The sequence below is a fragment of the Palaemon carinicauda genome, chromosome 24, assembly GCF_036898095.1.
Source record: "Palaemon carinicauda isolate YSFRI2023 chromosome 24, ASM3689809v2, whole genome shotgun sequence".
Taxonomy (NCBI): domain Eukaryota; kingdom Metazoa; phylum Arthropoda; class Malacostraca; order Decapoda; family Palaemonidae; genus Palaemon; species Palaemon carinicauda.
The window spans coordinates 85968286-85983668 of NC_090748.1; the positions used below are offsets into that span (position 1 = coordinate 85968286).

The 15383-nt window shown below is 42.6% G+C and overlaps 1 protein-coding gene across 1 annotated transcript in view; it reads left to right on the top strand.

Moving 5' to 3' along the window:
• The window catches only part of LOC137618464 (transcription initiation factor TFIID subunit 11-like), a 96988-nt gene that overhangs the window by 35797 nt on the left and 45808 nt on the right, over window positions 1-15383 (top strand). The window contains exon 4 of the mRNA XM_068348626.1: window positions 2496-2661. Coding sequence (XP_068204727.1) covers window positions 2496-2661 — 166 coding nt within the window. The remainder of the gene's footprint in view (window positions 1-2495; window positions 2662-15383) is intronic.

Here is a 15383-nt window from a genome sequence, read left to right on the forward strand (position 1 = left end):
GAGAGGCTTTTTGCAACAAATTGCGGAAAGGATGTCTGGCCACCTGCGCAAGTCTTCCGCAGGAGTCTACCAGGCGAAGTGGCGAGTTTTCTGTGGTTGGTGCCGTGGAAGGGGTATATCTCCCCTTGATGCCACTTTACCAGCAATAGCGGAGTTCCTCGTTTGTCTGCGGGAAGAAATGCGCCTTTCAGTCTCGGCAGTGAAAGGCTATCGCTCAGCCTTAAGTCTTGCCTTCAGGCTCAAAGGAACTCATCATGCTGCATGGTTTGCAGCTCCTTGAGTTCCTCGGTGGTGAGCTCTTCATGATGCTCAACGACGAGTTCGGTGATGTCATCTTCATCCACCTCCAGACCCATGGACTTGCCAAGGGATACAATCTCTTCGAGGTCTTCCTCGGTGGCAAGCACAGGTTCATTCTCGGGGCCAAAACCTTCAAAATCTCTGGGAGCAACAGCATCAGGCCAAAGCTTCTTCCAAGCTGAATTCAGTGTCCGACGAGTTACTCTCTCCCAAGCCTGATCTATGATCTTTAAGCAGTGCACGATATTAAAATGGTTCCTCCAAAATTCACGCAAAGTTAAGTTGGTGCTTTGCGTGACATTAAAGCGCTGCTTAAATAAGTGCTTGGTGTAGAGCTTCTTAAAATTAGAGATGACTTGCTGGTCCATGGGCTGGAAGATAGTGGTGGTATTCGGTGGAAGATACAACACTTTGATAAATTTGTATTCGTCGATATCATCTTCGAGTCCTGGGGGGTGAGCGGGTGTATTGTCCAAACAAAGCAAGCACTTCAAAGACAAATTCCTCTCCTGAAGGTACTTCTTGACAGCAGGGCCGAAAACTACGTTTACCCATTCCACAAAGATATGCCTAGTGAGCCAAGCCTTAGAATTAGAATGCCATAGAACATGTAGCAGGTCTTTATTAATTCTATGTGCTTTAAATGCCCTAGGGTTTTCGGAATGGTAAACTAATAAAGGCTAAATTTTGCAGTCCCCGCTGGCGTTGGGACAAATCGCAAGAGTCAACCGATCCTTCATTGGCTTATGTCCAGGCATTTTCTTCTCTTCGGCGGTAATGTATGTTCGACTAGGCATCTTTTTCCAAAACAGACCGGTTTCATCACAGTTGAAAACCTGCTGCTCTACGTAGCCTTCCTCCTCCACGATGCTTTCGAACTTTTTAACAAAGTCTTTAGCAACCTTGGTGTCCAAACTTGAAGCTTTTCCATGCCGAACAACTGAATGAATCCCGGTCCGTTTCCTAAATTTCTCGAACCAACCTCGAGACTCCTTGAATTCCTCCGTCGTAGGATCGGTTGAACTCTCCCCCGCGTCACCCCCAGAGCCTGCCGCCTTCAAGTCACAATATGATCGTTTCAGTGATCGTATCGCCAACAATCTCCTTGTCCTTTATCCATATTAACAAAAGGCGTTCCATCTCTTCCAGGGTAGGGCTACGACGTCTAGAAATAATCGTGATCCCCTTCAAAGGTTTCACTGCTTTAATGTTTTAGGATCGTCAAGATTGTAGACATATTCCGGTCATATTGTTTAGCCAGATCGCTAACACGCACACCTCGCTCATGCTTTTCTATTATTTCTTGTTTTAGTTCTAATGAAAGGATTGACTTCTTCTTTTTCTCACCACTACTACTTCCTGAACCGAAACTAAGCTTTTTAGGACCCATGATCACAAAACACACAAACAAAACGTGAAAAAGGAAGGTAAAAAGCACTGTTAATAACTGAGCGAATAGAGAACAACCACACGATGCGCACGAGATGAGAGGACTGATCAAGGCGACGCCGATTGGCGTCCCTCCGATGTGCTGCCATCTAGCGACGTCAACAAAAAACTACGATCGACGCTTTCGAGAAAATTCCACGCGTACACGTATGATTTACGCCGTATGTTGGAGCAAGACTTCGGGTGTCGAGACAGAAATTTGGTTAAATTTTACTTCGGATGTTGGAAAATATGTATGTTGGGACAATCGTATGTAGAGGTTCCACTACTTATGTCTTTGTGTGATGGATTTTGTTAAGTGGAGGAGCAATAGCAATCATGTAATCATTGATACAACAAAGTTGCATGCCCAGCATTTTTTATACTTAATGAAGTCATTCTTTTTTTTCAGTAATTTGTCATTATTCATTCAATATTTCAGTCAGTTATAGCATTGTTTTGATTTGTTTTAAAATCCAAATTACAGTTTTTAAATTTTAAAAAATTAGTTAACTCTACTTTAAAACTAAAATGTTAAAAATTTATGTAATATTCTCATGTGGTAAAAGGTTTAAATTTTTATGTGTTTTGTCTCAATGAGAATCAATGTGTTAAAGATTGACTCACTAGTCTCTGTATAAGACATTAACATTTCCACATGAAAATAATTTCTCTTCATTCTCATTAGGCAAGAATTTTCCTAGTTTGCTGTATTTTTGATGGAATACTTAAGAGACATATTCATGATGTATTTTTTTTTGACTCAGGACTTGAATTGACTCCAGAAAGAGACCAAGATGTTGATGTTGGTGACAGTGGGGACATTCTGTTGCCCAAGCCTGCAACTCCTCAGCCTACTTGTCCTAAACTGGAACGGAGACGTGAAAGCAAAAGTAAAAGAGAACAGGAAGAGGAAGAAAGAGAGCGTATGCAGTAAGTGTTTAGTATTTTTATAAAATTAGCTGTTTCAGCACTAAATACAAACCTTACGCTATTTACATTATTATTTCGGCGCCAGCTGAAACAAGCCGTTAAAGCTTTTGCAAAGTGTAACTACCCTCCTCTGGTTAGCGGAGGGGGCAGGGGGTAGCAGGGTTAGACCAACCACCCTGCTCACACTAGCTCTAGTAAACAACCGTCACTTTTTATTTCGGCTTGGTGGAGTACAGACGTTGTCTTATTCCTCCGCTAAAACCAAAAGGAATATTTCAAATTAACTGGCCTAAAAACAAAAAATTTTCATTCATTTTCTTCTCAGGTGTGGCTGCCTGTGGGATCCTTGAGCATGCGGGTTTGTCCCGGTAATGATGGGCGTTGCTGCAGCACCTTCATGTCTGCTGAGGAGACGGATCATCATGGTCTCTGCCCTGTATGTAGGGGTTACTCTTGCATGCAGGCGTCTCCTTGTCAGGTGCGTTGGGAGTGGTCACCCTCCCAGTGGTTGAGGTTTAGTAGATGGCGGAAGTAGAAGGTGAGAAGGGGTCCTTCACCTTTGAGGTCAGCTTTGAAGGGGAAGAAATCTCACCATCAATCCCCGTTGTGTCGACCTCTCCATAATGGCTGCTCGTTTGACTTTCCTCGGGAGTTGGACGAGCTAAAGTGGCACTCACGTGACTCTGGGACAACCTTACGTGTTTGGGGCCTCCGTTGCTTTCCCTAGTGAAGCACCGCCAGCTGCCACCATGGGGAGTCTTTCTCTGTCAAAGCAGTTTGTCTTCTGTGGTCTTCCTTGGGGCTCACAGGTTCTCCGTGCAAGGAAAGGATGCAGGAGTTCTGGCGGTTGGGCACACAACGGGAGCAGACATCCTTCTCAGGGGCTGATTATGATCTTCCCCCACAAGATTACGTAGGTCGAGGACTGAAAGAGTCTTGCATGCGTTCAGCTGCCTTGGCCTTAACTTCTGCATGCCCCGACGTTCTCTCTGCTTTGGCGGGTGGACGTGAGCAGTTGCTGACAAGCACTCCTCGGAGTGACTTTTTGAGGCATCCCTTCAGGGTAAACCCAGGAAGTAGCTTCGGCTATGTCCCAAGGGCAGTTCAAGGAGTTGATCTTTTGGCTGAGTTTGCTCAGCTGGAAGGGAGATGAAGTGAGCGGTCCGGAGGTCCACCCCAGTTGTTGGACAACTTTCCTTACGAGGGAGAGTCATCCTCCACCAGGCGTTGGGCAATCTTCCCTTACAGCCTTCTCCTGAGTGGTCTCTCCCCCGGGGTTTCAACCGAAGGGCGCTGGATTCTTCCATGCCCTGCTCTAGTCCATCAGAGCACAGCTTTTCAGAGCTGGATGATGATGGTGGGAGGTGATTGCCTGTGATCCCTCTCCCTTGTTGTTGTGTCTGTAGGGTACAGTGTAGCACTATGTGCTATACAAGAACCTGCTTGGCTGTTTGCACCCGATTGCTCAACAACTGCCTGCCCTTCCTTTCCCTTTGGGGAAAAGAAAACAGGACAACTTCCTCCTGCTGTGGAAAAAGAAAGCAGGAGAGTTTCTCTCATTAATACATTGACCAACTTTTCGTGGCGGAGTCTTGTGCACCCTGCTACCTAGCGAGGTGGGCGGGCCAGCTCGTCTGCCAGAAGGTGCGCACGCTACCTCTGTTACACATATTGCTCTCTTTAGCGAATCTTCCCATCCAGACTCTCATGCGCAAGAGACATTGGTCAGAGCTAAGACGAGTGGTACCTTGCTGGCGCGTTGTACGTAGGTAGAGGAGCGTGCACAGGTAGACTACATCTTACTTGTGCGAGCTGAGAAGGTGTGCGCCTTATCAGCCCTCGCCTCGCCAGTACTTTGCTTATAATTGGTCTGCTTTGGAGGAGGAACAGCGAGTTCTGCGGCAAAGGAAGGTAGTTTTTTCTTCACAGGCTGATTGTTCGGAAGGACATATTGATGGCGCTCACTTCCGTAGAGAAGACTAGCATAAGGATGGGTGCGAGCTAACATCCTTTCAGCCACAACCTTTCCATGGCATTCCACCTAAGCCAAGGAAGCAGGCACATAGGGCTCAATCAGGAAAAATGCCATTCTTGAGGGCTGCCCCTTGGTTTCTGGACCATGTTCAGGCAGTGAAGCAGGCGATCTCTGGATCGACCATCTATTCCCTAACAGTTCCTTCCCCGGGCGTTCCTAACATCCCGCTGGAGTCCTCCAAGGGGAGTTTAGGTCCATCTGATCCCAGACGCAGTAGCAAGGCCAGAGAGGTAGGAGAAGTCGGACAACTATAGGCTTTCACCTATAGAGTTGAGCCGGCCTGAACCTCCTACCAAAGTGGCAGAAATTCAAGACCTACAGAGTCGGAAAGAAGGAAAGTTCTCTTCCATACGTCTGACAGAGGAAGTACTACAAGATGGTAGAGGAGGAAGGAAGCATTGTTGTCCTTCCTCCTCATGGGGCCTAGGACTCTTGAGTTTCTAACTGAAAATGTAGTCAGTCAGTGGGTCAACTATGTTTTGAGGTACCGTGATGTGGTAGTTTCAACATTCCAGAGGTAGGTAACAAAGAGGGAACTGATGAGGTTGTGCAGCGCCCCTTTGGATGGTCCTTCCCTTTTCAATGTGGAGTACCTCAAGGCAGTTGCTGAGAGATGGAGGAAGGCAAGTCAGGACTCCCTTTTCCATAAGGGGAATAACCTCACCCTCTCACACAGTGGCACTTCTACCGCAGAGGTCTTTGTTGGCTGAAGCTCAGGGGTTGAAGAAGAGCTCCCAGTCAAAGCAGCCAACGCAGACTCAGGGCCTTGAAGAGGGGCAAAGGAGGTAGGAGAGGTAGTCGAGGACAATCCTGTCAGGGAAATTGTTCCTCTGACAAGTTTATCGGTGGAAGGATGCCTGAAGAGCAGATGGCAGAGGTGGATGCTCCATGTAGCCAAGCCTTGGCTGGTTCCATATTAACCCTTTTACCCCCAAAGGACGTACTGGTACGTTTCACAAAACTCATCCCTTTACCCCCATGTACGTACCGGTACGTACTTGCAAAAAACTGCTATTTAAATTTTTTTGGTATATTTTTCATAATTTTTTGAGAAACTTCAGGCATTTTCCAAGAGAATGAGACCAACCTGACCTCTCTATGATGGAAATTAAGGCTGTTAGAGCAATTTAAAAAAAATGTACTGCAAAATGTGCTTGAAAAAAATAACCCCTGGGGGTTAAGGGTTGGAAAATTCCAAATAGCCTGGGGGTAAAAGGGTTGAGAGATGTACACACCGGCCAGCTCATGAGCTCTCACCCTCCTCTGACCCTCCATTTGACGATGTCAGATTTCTACGCAAAGGGGTCCATTCAGACCCTTTGAGCCTAAGTCCAGACCATGCTAGAAAAGGATGCTTTCCAGGAGGTCTTGGAAGGGTCCCCAGGCTTTTAAAATTGTTTATTTCTTGTAGAGAAGGTGTCTGGAGGCTGGATACTATTCCTCAATCTCTTGACCTTAAACAAGTTTGTACATCAGACCTCGTTCAAAATGGAGACGGCCCAGAAAGTCAGATAGGTCATCAAACCACAGGACTTCATAATATTGCTAGACCTCAAGGATGTGCACTTCCAGATCTCCATTCATCCATCCTCAAGGAGGTTTCTAAGATTCACATTAGGAGGAAAGATATTTCAGTTCAAAGTGCTGTGTTTCAGTTTGTCCACAGCACCCTAGGTGTTCACGAGGATCTTCATCCTTGTGTCCACCTGGGCAAACACAAGAATGGCTTTCGTCTGCTCTTATACCTAGTCAATTGGCTGATTCTGGCAGACTCAAGGAAGTCCCTTCTCCTCCATTGAGACAGATTCTCACATTTTGCCAAGATCTGGGGACAGTGGCTGGTCAGCCTCCTCAACATACGGATCTCAGTATTGATAATGTTTCTCTAACTTTGTATGACTCTTTTAAAATTTTAGGTGTGATTCTCGACAGCCAATTTACTTTAGAGAAGCACACTAGGTATGTGTCTTCTTCAATTGCACAAAAAATTGGCTTATTGAGAGTCTTTTAATATTTTCGGTGATCAATCTATTCTGAAGAAGTGTTTTAATTCTTTCATTCTACCTTGTTTTGAGTATTATTCTCCTGTCTGGTATTCAGCTGCTGATTCTCATCTTACTTTGTTGGACAGGAACTTATGGTCTATTAGATTTCTTATTCCTGATCTAGATATTAATTTCTGACACTGTCGTTCAGTTAATTCATTATGCATATTGCATAAGATTTTTTATAATTCTTACCATCCTTTACATTCAGATCTTCCCGGACAGTTCCATCCTGTTCGTAATACTATGCACACAGTTAGTTCTAATAGTCAGGCCTTCTCTGTCATGAGGCTCAATACTACAGTACTCTAGAAGTTTTATTCCAGCTGTGACCAAGTTGTGGAACAATCTTCCTAATCGGGTAGTTGAATCAGTAGAACTTCAAAAGTTTAAACTTGAAGCAAATGTTTTTATGTTGAACAGGCTGACATAAGTCTTTTTATAATTTACATATGAAATATCTGTTTTAATGGTGTTCATGTTTTTAGAATATGTTATTTTAATTGTTCATTACTTCTTATATTGTTTATTTATTTCTTTTCCTCACTGGGCTATTTTCCCTGTTGGATCCCTTAGGCTTATAGCATCTTGCTTTTTCAACTAGGGGGTCAGCTTGGCTACTAATAATGATAATACGGTACTAATAATCATGGTAAATTATGAGAAGTCCCACGTGCAACCAGCCCAAGACACGGTATATCTAGGAATGAGAATCAGGACCAAACTAGGTAAAATTTTTCTGCGAATAAAGAGACAGAGAGAGATAACCTAGATCTTTCTATCGCTAGACAAATTGCCAACACACAAGTGGCAGTGGCTGCTGGGACACCTAACTTCTCTAGAGAAGTTAGTTCCCAATGGTCGTCTGCACATCACATCTCTACAGTGACAGCTGAAGACCTTTCGGTTTCAGCATGTGGACCCACTAGTAGGTCAAGAGCAGAAGAGAGACCTGAGATGGTGAATGTTGGACACCACTCTGCTCAGGGGAGTACACCTCTCTCCTCCCCCGTATTTGTTGCTCTTCATGGATGTTTCAAAGGAAGGGTGGGACCTCATCTGTTGCACCTCACAGTATCTGGACAGTGGTCTGAATCCAAGCAGCAGTGCCACACAAACCTCTTGGAAATGAGGAAAGTCTTTCTTGCCCTCAAGTATTTCCATCGGTCCCTTTCAGGACATTCCGTAGTGTTGATGAGCGACACTACGGTGGTGTTGCATATTAGCAAACAAGGACGTACCTTTTCACAGCACCTATGCCAGCTGGCTGTGGAAATCCTCAAATGGACAGAAAACAACTTGGTAGCCCTTTCAAGCAGATTCTTTCCGGGCAAGAAGAACGTACTGGCGGACAATCTGAGCAGGGCTGTTATAGTAGGCTCCAAATGGTTCTTGAAACAACAGATAGCCAACAAAGTTTTGACTGTGGAGTTCGCCAACAATCGACCTGTGGAGTTCGCCAACAATCGACCTGTGGAGTTCGCCAACAATCGACCTGTGGAGTTCGCCAACAATCAAACTGTGTGGAGTTCGCCAACAATCGATCTATTTGCGATGTCCCCAAATGGGAAGCTTCCAGTGTACTGCTCTCCAGTACCGGAGCCCCAGACGTTCCGGTAGGAAGCCTTCCACAATCTGTGGGACAGTACGTTTATGCATTCCCCCTTCTGCCTAGTAAGGAGGCTGTTAAACAATGTCAGGGCTTCTCAAGATCTGTTGATGACCCTAATAGCTTTGCTGTAGCATCATGCAGAATCGCATCCGAGTTGCTGCCAAGAAGGTATCCCATTCCCTGTAATGATTTCTTACCTGACATCAAGAAATTGGTTTGCAATAAATGGCAACAGCAATGGGATAGTCAAGATGGCAATAAAATGCGAGAGATAACAAATGACATATCTCCTTGGAGGTATAATATGATGCCCCGAAAATGGGAGACGTCTCTTTATCGTCTCTGTATTGGTCACACTCGGTTGACACTCGAGTTTCTGCTGAAGGGCCAACACCAACCGTATTGTGACGACTGTTTAGTACCTCTAACAGTAAGGCATTTGTTGACCGAATGCCCCAATTATAACAACTTGCGGAATAGATATTTGTTTGAGGCTCGAGGTGAGGGTGGCAGGTTCATCCTTGCCAAGATTCTTGGAAATAATGTGTCCTACCATGCAAGTGGCATTTTTAGATTTATTTCAGAAGCAGGTCTTCTGAAAAATATTTAACTTTTATGACATTCAACTTTTATGATTTTAATTGAATACTCTTTTATTTTTTATTTTACTTTATCTTTTTATTTTTGTATACATAAATTAAATGTTACCGGCGTCAATGACCTCAGATGTCAGGATGCCTGAAAACTTTAAATCAATCAATCAATCATGCAGAATCTGTATCTGCTGACAGAGGAACTGAAGGAGCTCCCCACACTTCAAGATCTACTTGTATAACCCCATATGGAAAGGTTCCATCCAGTGATCCCATTACTTTGACTCCACTCCTGGAGATTATTCAGGAACTGTTCACAAAGAAGGGGTTTTCGAGACCAGTTGCTAAGAGAATGGCAGGATACCTCCGGGAGTTGTCTGCCTCAGTATATAAGGCAAAGTGGTCTGTCTTTTGGGGTTGGTGCCGTGGATGGGGTATTTCTCCTCTTAGTGCCACTATTCCAACAATAGCATAGTTGTTATTGTACTTCAGGGAGGAAAAACTTGTTCAGTGTTGGCGGTAAAAGGCTGTTGCTTGGCCTTGAGCCCCATCTCCAAGCTGAATAAAGTTTTTATTTCCTCCTCGAAGGAGCTGTCTCTCCTCATACAGAATTTTGAGAGCACATGCCCTCAGTCAGAAGAAAGACCACCTCTTGGAACATATTATTATTATTATTATTATTATTAAATGCTAAGCTACAACCCTAGTTGGAAAAGCAGGATGCTATAAGCCCAGGGGCCCCAACAGGGAAAATAGCTCAGTGAGGAAAGGAAACAAGGAAAAATAAAATATTTTAAGAATAGTAACGACATTAAAATAAATATTTCCTATATAAACAATAAAAACTTCAACAAAACAAGAGAAAGAGAAACTAGATAGAACAGTGTGCCTGAGTGTACCCTCAAGCAAGAGAACTCTAACCCAAGACAGTGGAAGGCCATGGTACAGAGGCTATAGCACTACCCAAGACTAGAGAACAATGGTTTGATTTTGGAGTGTCCTTCTCCTAGAAGAGCTGCTTACCATAGCTAAAGAGTCTCTTCTACCCTTACCAAGAGGAAAGTAGCCACTGAACAATTACAATGCCGTAGTTAACCCCTTGGGTGAAGAAGAATAGTTTAGTAATCTCAGTGTTGTCAGGTGTATGAGGACAGAGGAGAATCTGTAAAGAATAGGCCAGACTATTCGGTGTCTGTGTAGGCAAAGGGAAAGAACCGTAACCAGAGAGAAGGATCCAATATGGTACTGTCTGGCCAGTCAAAGGACCCCCTAACTCTCTAGCGGTAGTATCTCAACGGGCGGCTGGTGCCCTGGCCAACCTACTACCATAGTCAAAGTTCTACATTCGTTGAAAAGAGCCCCTTACAAACCTCTTCATGAAGCCTCAGATCAAGACTCGACCCTGAAGATAGTCAGTCTTCCTCCTAGCCCTATCCTCTGCCAAGAAAGTCAACGAGCTTCATGGTGTGTCCTATGTTACTCTGCCCTGTGAGGGTGCTGAGGAAGTACTTGAAAAGAACAAAGAGAGCCTGCCCACAAATGAGCAGGGCCTTCATAAGCACGGGGAAAAACGAGGAAGATCACAAAGAACTCCATATCTTCCTGGATCATGCAGGTAATTGAGAGAGCCATCCAATCTGATTACTCCCATTCCAGCTGCCATCACCGTGCCCATGACGTCTTTAAAGAAGGATTTCTCTGTAACGCAGGTGTTACAAGCGGGTGTGTGGAAAAGACAAACAACGTTCCACCGCCCACTACCTGCAAGACATAACTCACAGCAACTTTGACATGTTTACTTTAGGTCAATTAACACCTCAGCTCCCTTGTAGGACAAGTAGCAGTTGGTTGAAGACAGAGTAAGTCTAGAATGAATGAGTGAGTGACTGGCCACTATCTATTTCATTTAGGAACTCTGCAAGCTGACCTCCTCTAGCTGCAATGGGTACCATGCCCTTTGTGCAACCTGATATACTGTATGTGTATATATATTTGTTATGTTCCCGTTCTCCAAATGAGGTGGAGTCGGCAATGTCTAGTTTTATGCTTACCTGGTCAAGCCACATTGCTAAATTCTATGCTATCACTGATTGTCCAGGACATCATTCTAGAAGGATCACAAGGTGTCAGGGTGCCCTCTAAAAAGCTTGTTCGCAGCTAGGAGTGTCACTCCGGGACAGTCTCTAGCCAGTTGGTTTTAGGACTTCCACCACCATGGGGAGAGTTACCTATAAGGTTTGTATTTATTATTATTATTATTATTATTATTATTATTATTATTATTATTATTATTATTATTATTATTATTATTAGCTAAGCTACAACCCTAGTTGGAAAAGCAGGAGGCTATAAGTGCAAGGGCTCCAACAGGGAAAACAGCCTAGTGAGAAAAGGAAACAAGGAAATATATAAGCTACAAGAGAAATAATGAAGAATTAAAATAAGATATTTTAAGAACAGTAACAATAATAAATTAGATCTTTCATAAACTATAAATAAATAAGAGGAAAAGAAACAAGACAGAATACTGTGCCCGTACAGAGGTTATAGGACTACTCAAGGCTAGAGAATAATGGTTTGATTTTGGAGTATCTTTCTCCTAGAAGAGTTGCTTACCATAGCTAAAGATTCTCTTTTACCTTTACCAAGGGGAAAGTAGCCACTAAACAATTACATTGCAGTAGTCAACCCCGTGAGCAAAGAATTGTGTGGTAATCTCAGTGTTGTCAGGTGTATGAGGACAGAGGATAATGTGTAAAGATTAGGCGAGAAAAATGAGCCGTAACCAGAGAGAGAAATCCAATGTACTGTCTGGCCAGTCAAAGGATCCAATAACTCTCTAGCTGTAGTATCTCAATGGGTGGCTGGTGCCGGAACAAATGACAACTTTGGAATGATATGTATTTTTCCTAATTATACAAACCTGCTCTTTATACATACTTACCCCACCATCATCTTCCCCCAAAAGTCCTGCCACAATTGCAAAGTGACGGTTGTTTACAAGTGCTGATGTGAGCCGGGTGGTTGGTCTACCCCAGCTACCACCCTCTGCTGACTAGTGGAGGGTAGTTACACCTCAAAAGCTTTAACGGCTGGTTTCAGGTAGTGCCGAAATAATACTCCTATGTAAATTAAAGAGCTTCATGTTTGTATAGTTAGGAAAAATACAAATTATTCCAAATTTGTCATGTAGAGAAATTAAAGGCTCCTGCACTACGCTGACTCATCATTTTTCCTTTGGGACTTTGCCCCCCTGAAGCCTTGTGAATATTAGAAGTAATTGAAAGATTCTCTGAAGTTCTTTTGAGGGCATAAGAAAGTCTGAGTTAGATTTGGTATCAGACTAGCAGTAAATAGCATTATAGAATGGTGCCTCTCTCAACCAGATTTCTCTTGTTCCTGGTGTTACAGAAACTGATTTTAGTCTTGGCTATTAAAGAATGTAGGTCTGTGCTTTCTCGGGTCTTTGAGCTTTGTAGAATTGATTGGGCCCTTTAGTGTTACTTGAAAAGGGATTTTGACGAAGGAAAAATCTATTTCTGGGGAGAGACCTGTGGCGCCCGGTGAAAAGTCCTTCTTGTATATCTTTTCTGATAAAACCTTCCAATTATACCAGAGAAAGATGAAAGCATGGAATGCTGAGGTTACAACCCTCGCGCGAGCACCTTTTGGGTGTCGTGTATAAAGCAAAGGCGCGTGAAATCCACTTTTCACAGGTTGTCTTCCATTTAGTTAATTCCTTCGTCAAAGGGATGGGCCGATACAAAGGCCCTAGACAAACCCCCAGCGCCACACCACCCACGCCACGACGCGAGCGCCACCTGAACAACATCCTTCCTCATTGGAATACAAAGTGTTGAATTGTTTTGTTGTGCTCTCGGTCTTTTTTATCAATCGTGGATTTATTTTGTCATGTCCGAAGCTCCATCTTCACACATTCCAATGTTAAGTACCATAGTTTGTTTTGACAGTATTTTATTGTACCGGGCTTTTGTTTTATATCCAGTATAGTCTGTTTTATTATTCCCGTCTGGCCTTTCATGGCGGCCATTGTTTGTTCACTTGTTTGGGAATTCATCTTTGTCTGCCCGTTTAGTACTCTGTCACTTAGGTTCTTGGCTAAGTCCCTGGCCTTATGCCTTTAGAACCGTTATTATTTTTATTTTTATTTTTTTTTTTTGTATTTATGCTCATGGTACTTTTTGCTAGTAAGTCCAGCCTATGATCGAGATAGCGATTTAGCTTTGTATTTGTTTAGTACCCGCCCCTCCGAGGCGTTCGTCACTCGACTGTGCTATTTATTTTAAGTTTTAGCAGTTGCTATTCTTCGATCGTAGTGTTTTATGGGTGTACAGGTTTATGTCAGCATTTTGAGAAACAGGTTCCCAGAAATATTTTACCATAGCTTGAGGCTTAAGGATACTACTTATTAGTTTTATTCATGCTTGTTTATTTGAGTTTACACTGAAAATTATGATTTTTTTTATTGTGCTTGTTGAAGTATGGTTTACAAAATTCCTGCTTTCTTTGATGAATAAATCCTAGAAGTTGCTATCAGTAGATCTTTTTTTGCTTCTATTGACATAGCAGACACAAAGCCTAGGTAGCCAGGACCAGTCTACAGCTTTAATCTGCAGTCACTCAGCTCATGCTAAGAAGGAGGGGGACCCACTCAAGCAATTTAATCTTATCTTTGTAGAACTTAAAACTTTGGGGAAGATACATTTTGACTATTAGAGAATGTGCCAGGAAGTAAGGAAGAATTAGTTTCATATAATTCTGATTGGCTCAGACATCATCTTGAAGTCAAAGCAGCAAAATAGAATGTTTGTAAATGAGATCAAAGCTTTTTCCATAATTAATTTTTCACAAAGGACTCATGATATTAACTCTGATTTGATGGCAGGTATATGGAAGTTCCAAATAAGGAGTTAAGATAATATAAGTATAATAGTGTGTAGATATTACAGTAGTACAATATAAATAGGTTGCCATTTTAGCTTCAACAGAGTTTAAGAATCATGACAAGATGGAAATCTGTAAGACCATGTGTTTATATGAATATAAATGGGGGATTTATTTTAATTGTCTTTAAAATGGATAGAAAAATAAGAAATTCTAAATCACTCCTTGAAGTTTGTATGATTTGCCTTGATTTTAGTGCTGGCTTTGACCGAGTTGATCATGAGGCCTTTGTTTTCAAACTCAAACAGTTGGGAGTAAGTGGGTCTATTCTTAGCATGATAATTAAATTTTTAAGTAATGAATTGCAAAGAGTAGTTGTTGATGGACCCCATAGTGAGTATAGGAATCTAATATCTTGTTCTTCAGGGTAGTGTTCTTAGCCCATTACTTTTCATACTATATACACATGACATGTGGTTTAGCCTAGAAAACAAGCTCGTGGCATATGCAGATGATGCCACTCTCTTTGCATCAATTCTATCTTCTGAATGTAGACCTGGGGTTGCTGAATCCCTTAGTAGAGATGTAGCTAAAATTAGTGCATGCTGAAAATTATGGAGCATGAATTGAACCCTAATAAAACTCAGTGTGGTCCAGGATAGTACTCCTCAACATCCAGATCTTTGCATTGATTATGTTTCTTTATGTACAACCCATGTAAAGTTTTACATGTGATTCTTTATTGTAAATTTACTTTTGAGAAGCAAATTTGATCATTTCGTCCGTTGCCAAAAAAAATTGGTTTATTGAGTCTTTTAAGATTTTTAGTGACCAATCTATCCTTGCGAAATGTTTTACAGTAATTCTTTCATTCTACCTTTTTTCGATTGTTGTTCTCCTGTTTGGTCTTCAGCTGCTCTCTCTCCATCTTAATTTGTGGAACAAATTTCATATTGATAAGCATGATTTTAATCACTGGCACCATTATTCTGTTAGTTCTTTAAGCATGTTGCATAAAATTTTTCTTAATTCTGACCATCCTTTGCATTCAGATCTTCCCATCCTGTACCATCCTGTACATAGTGCTAGATATGCAGTTCGATCTGATAGTCTTACCTTCTTCTTTATAAGGCTCAACACTACAGAGTATTCTAGAAGTTTTATTCCAGGTGTTACCCACATGTGAAAAGATCTTCCTAATCAGGCAGTTGAATCAGTTGAACTTCGGAAAAGTTGAAACTTACCGTAAATTTTTCATGTTGAACAGGTTGACGTAAGTCTCTCTTCATATTTTATATATACATACATACATATACCAAGGCACTTCCCTCAATTTGAGGGGTAGCCGACATCAAACAAATGAAACAAAAAAGGGGATGTTTCCTCTCCACGTTCCTCCCAGCCTGACAAGGGACTCAACCGAGTTCGGCTGATACTGCTAGGGTGGCACAGCCCACCCTCCCACATTATCCACCGCAGATGAAGCTTCATAATGCTGAATCCCCTGCTGCTGCTACCTCCATGGTCATCCA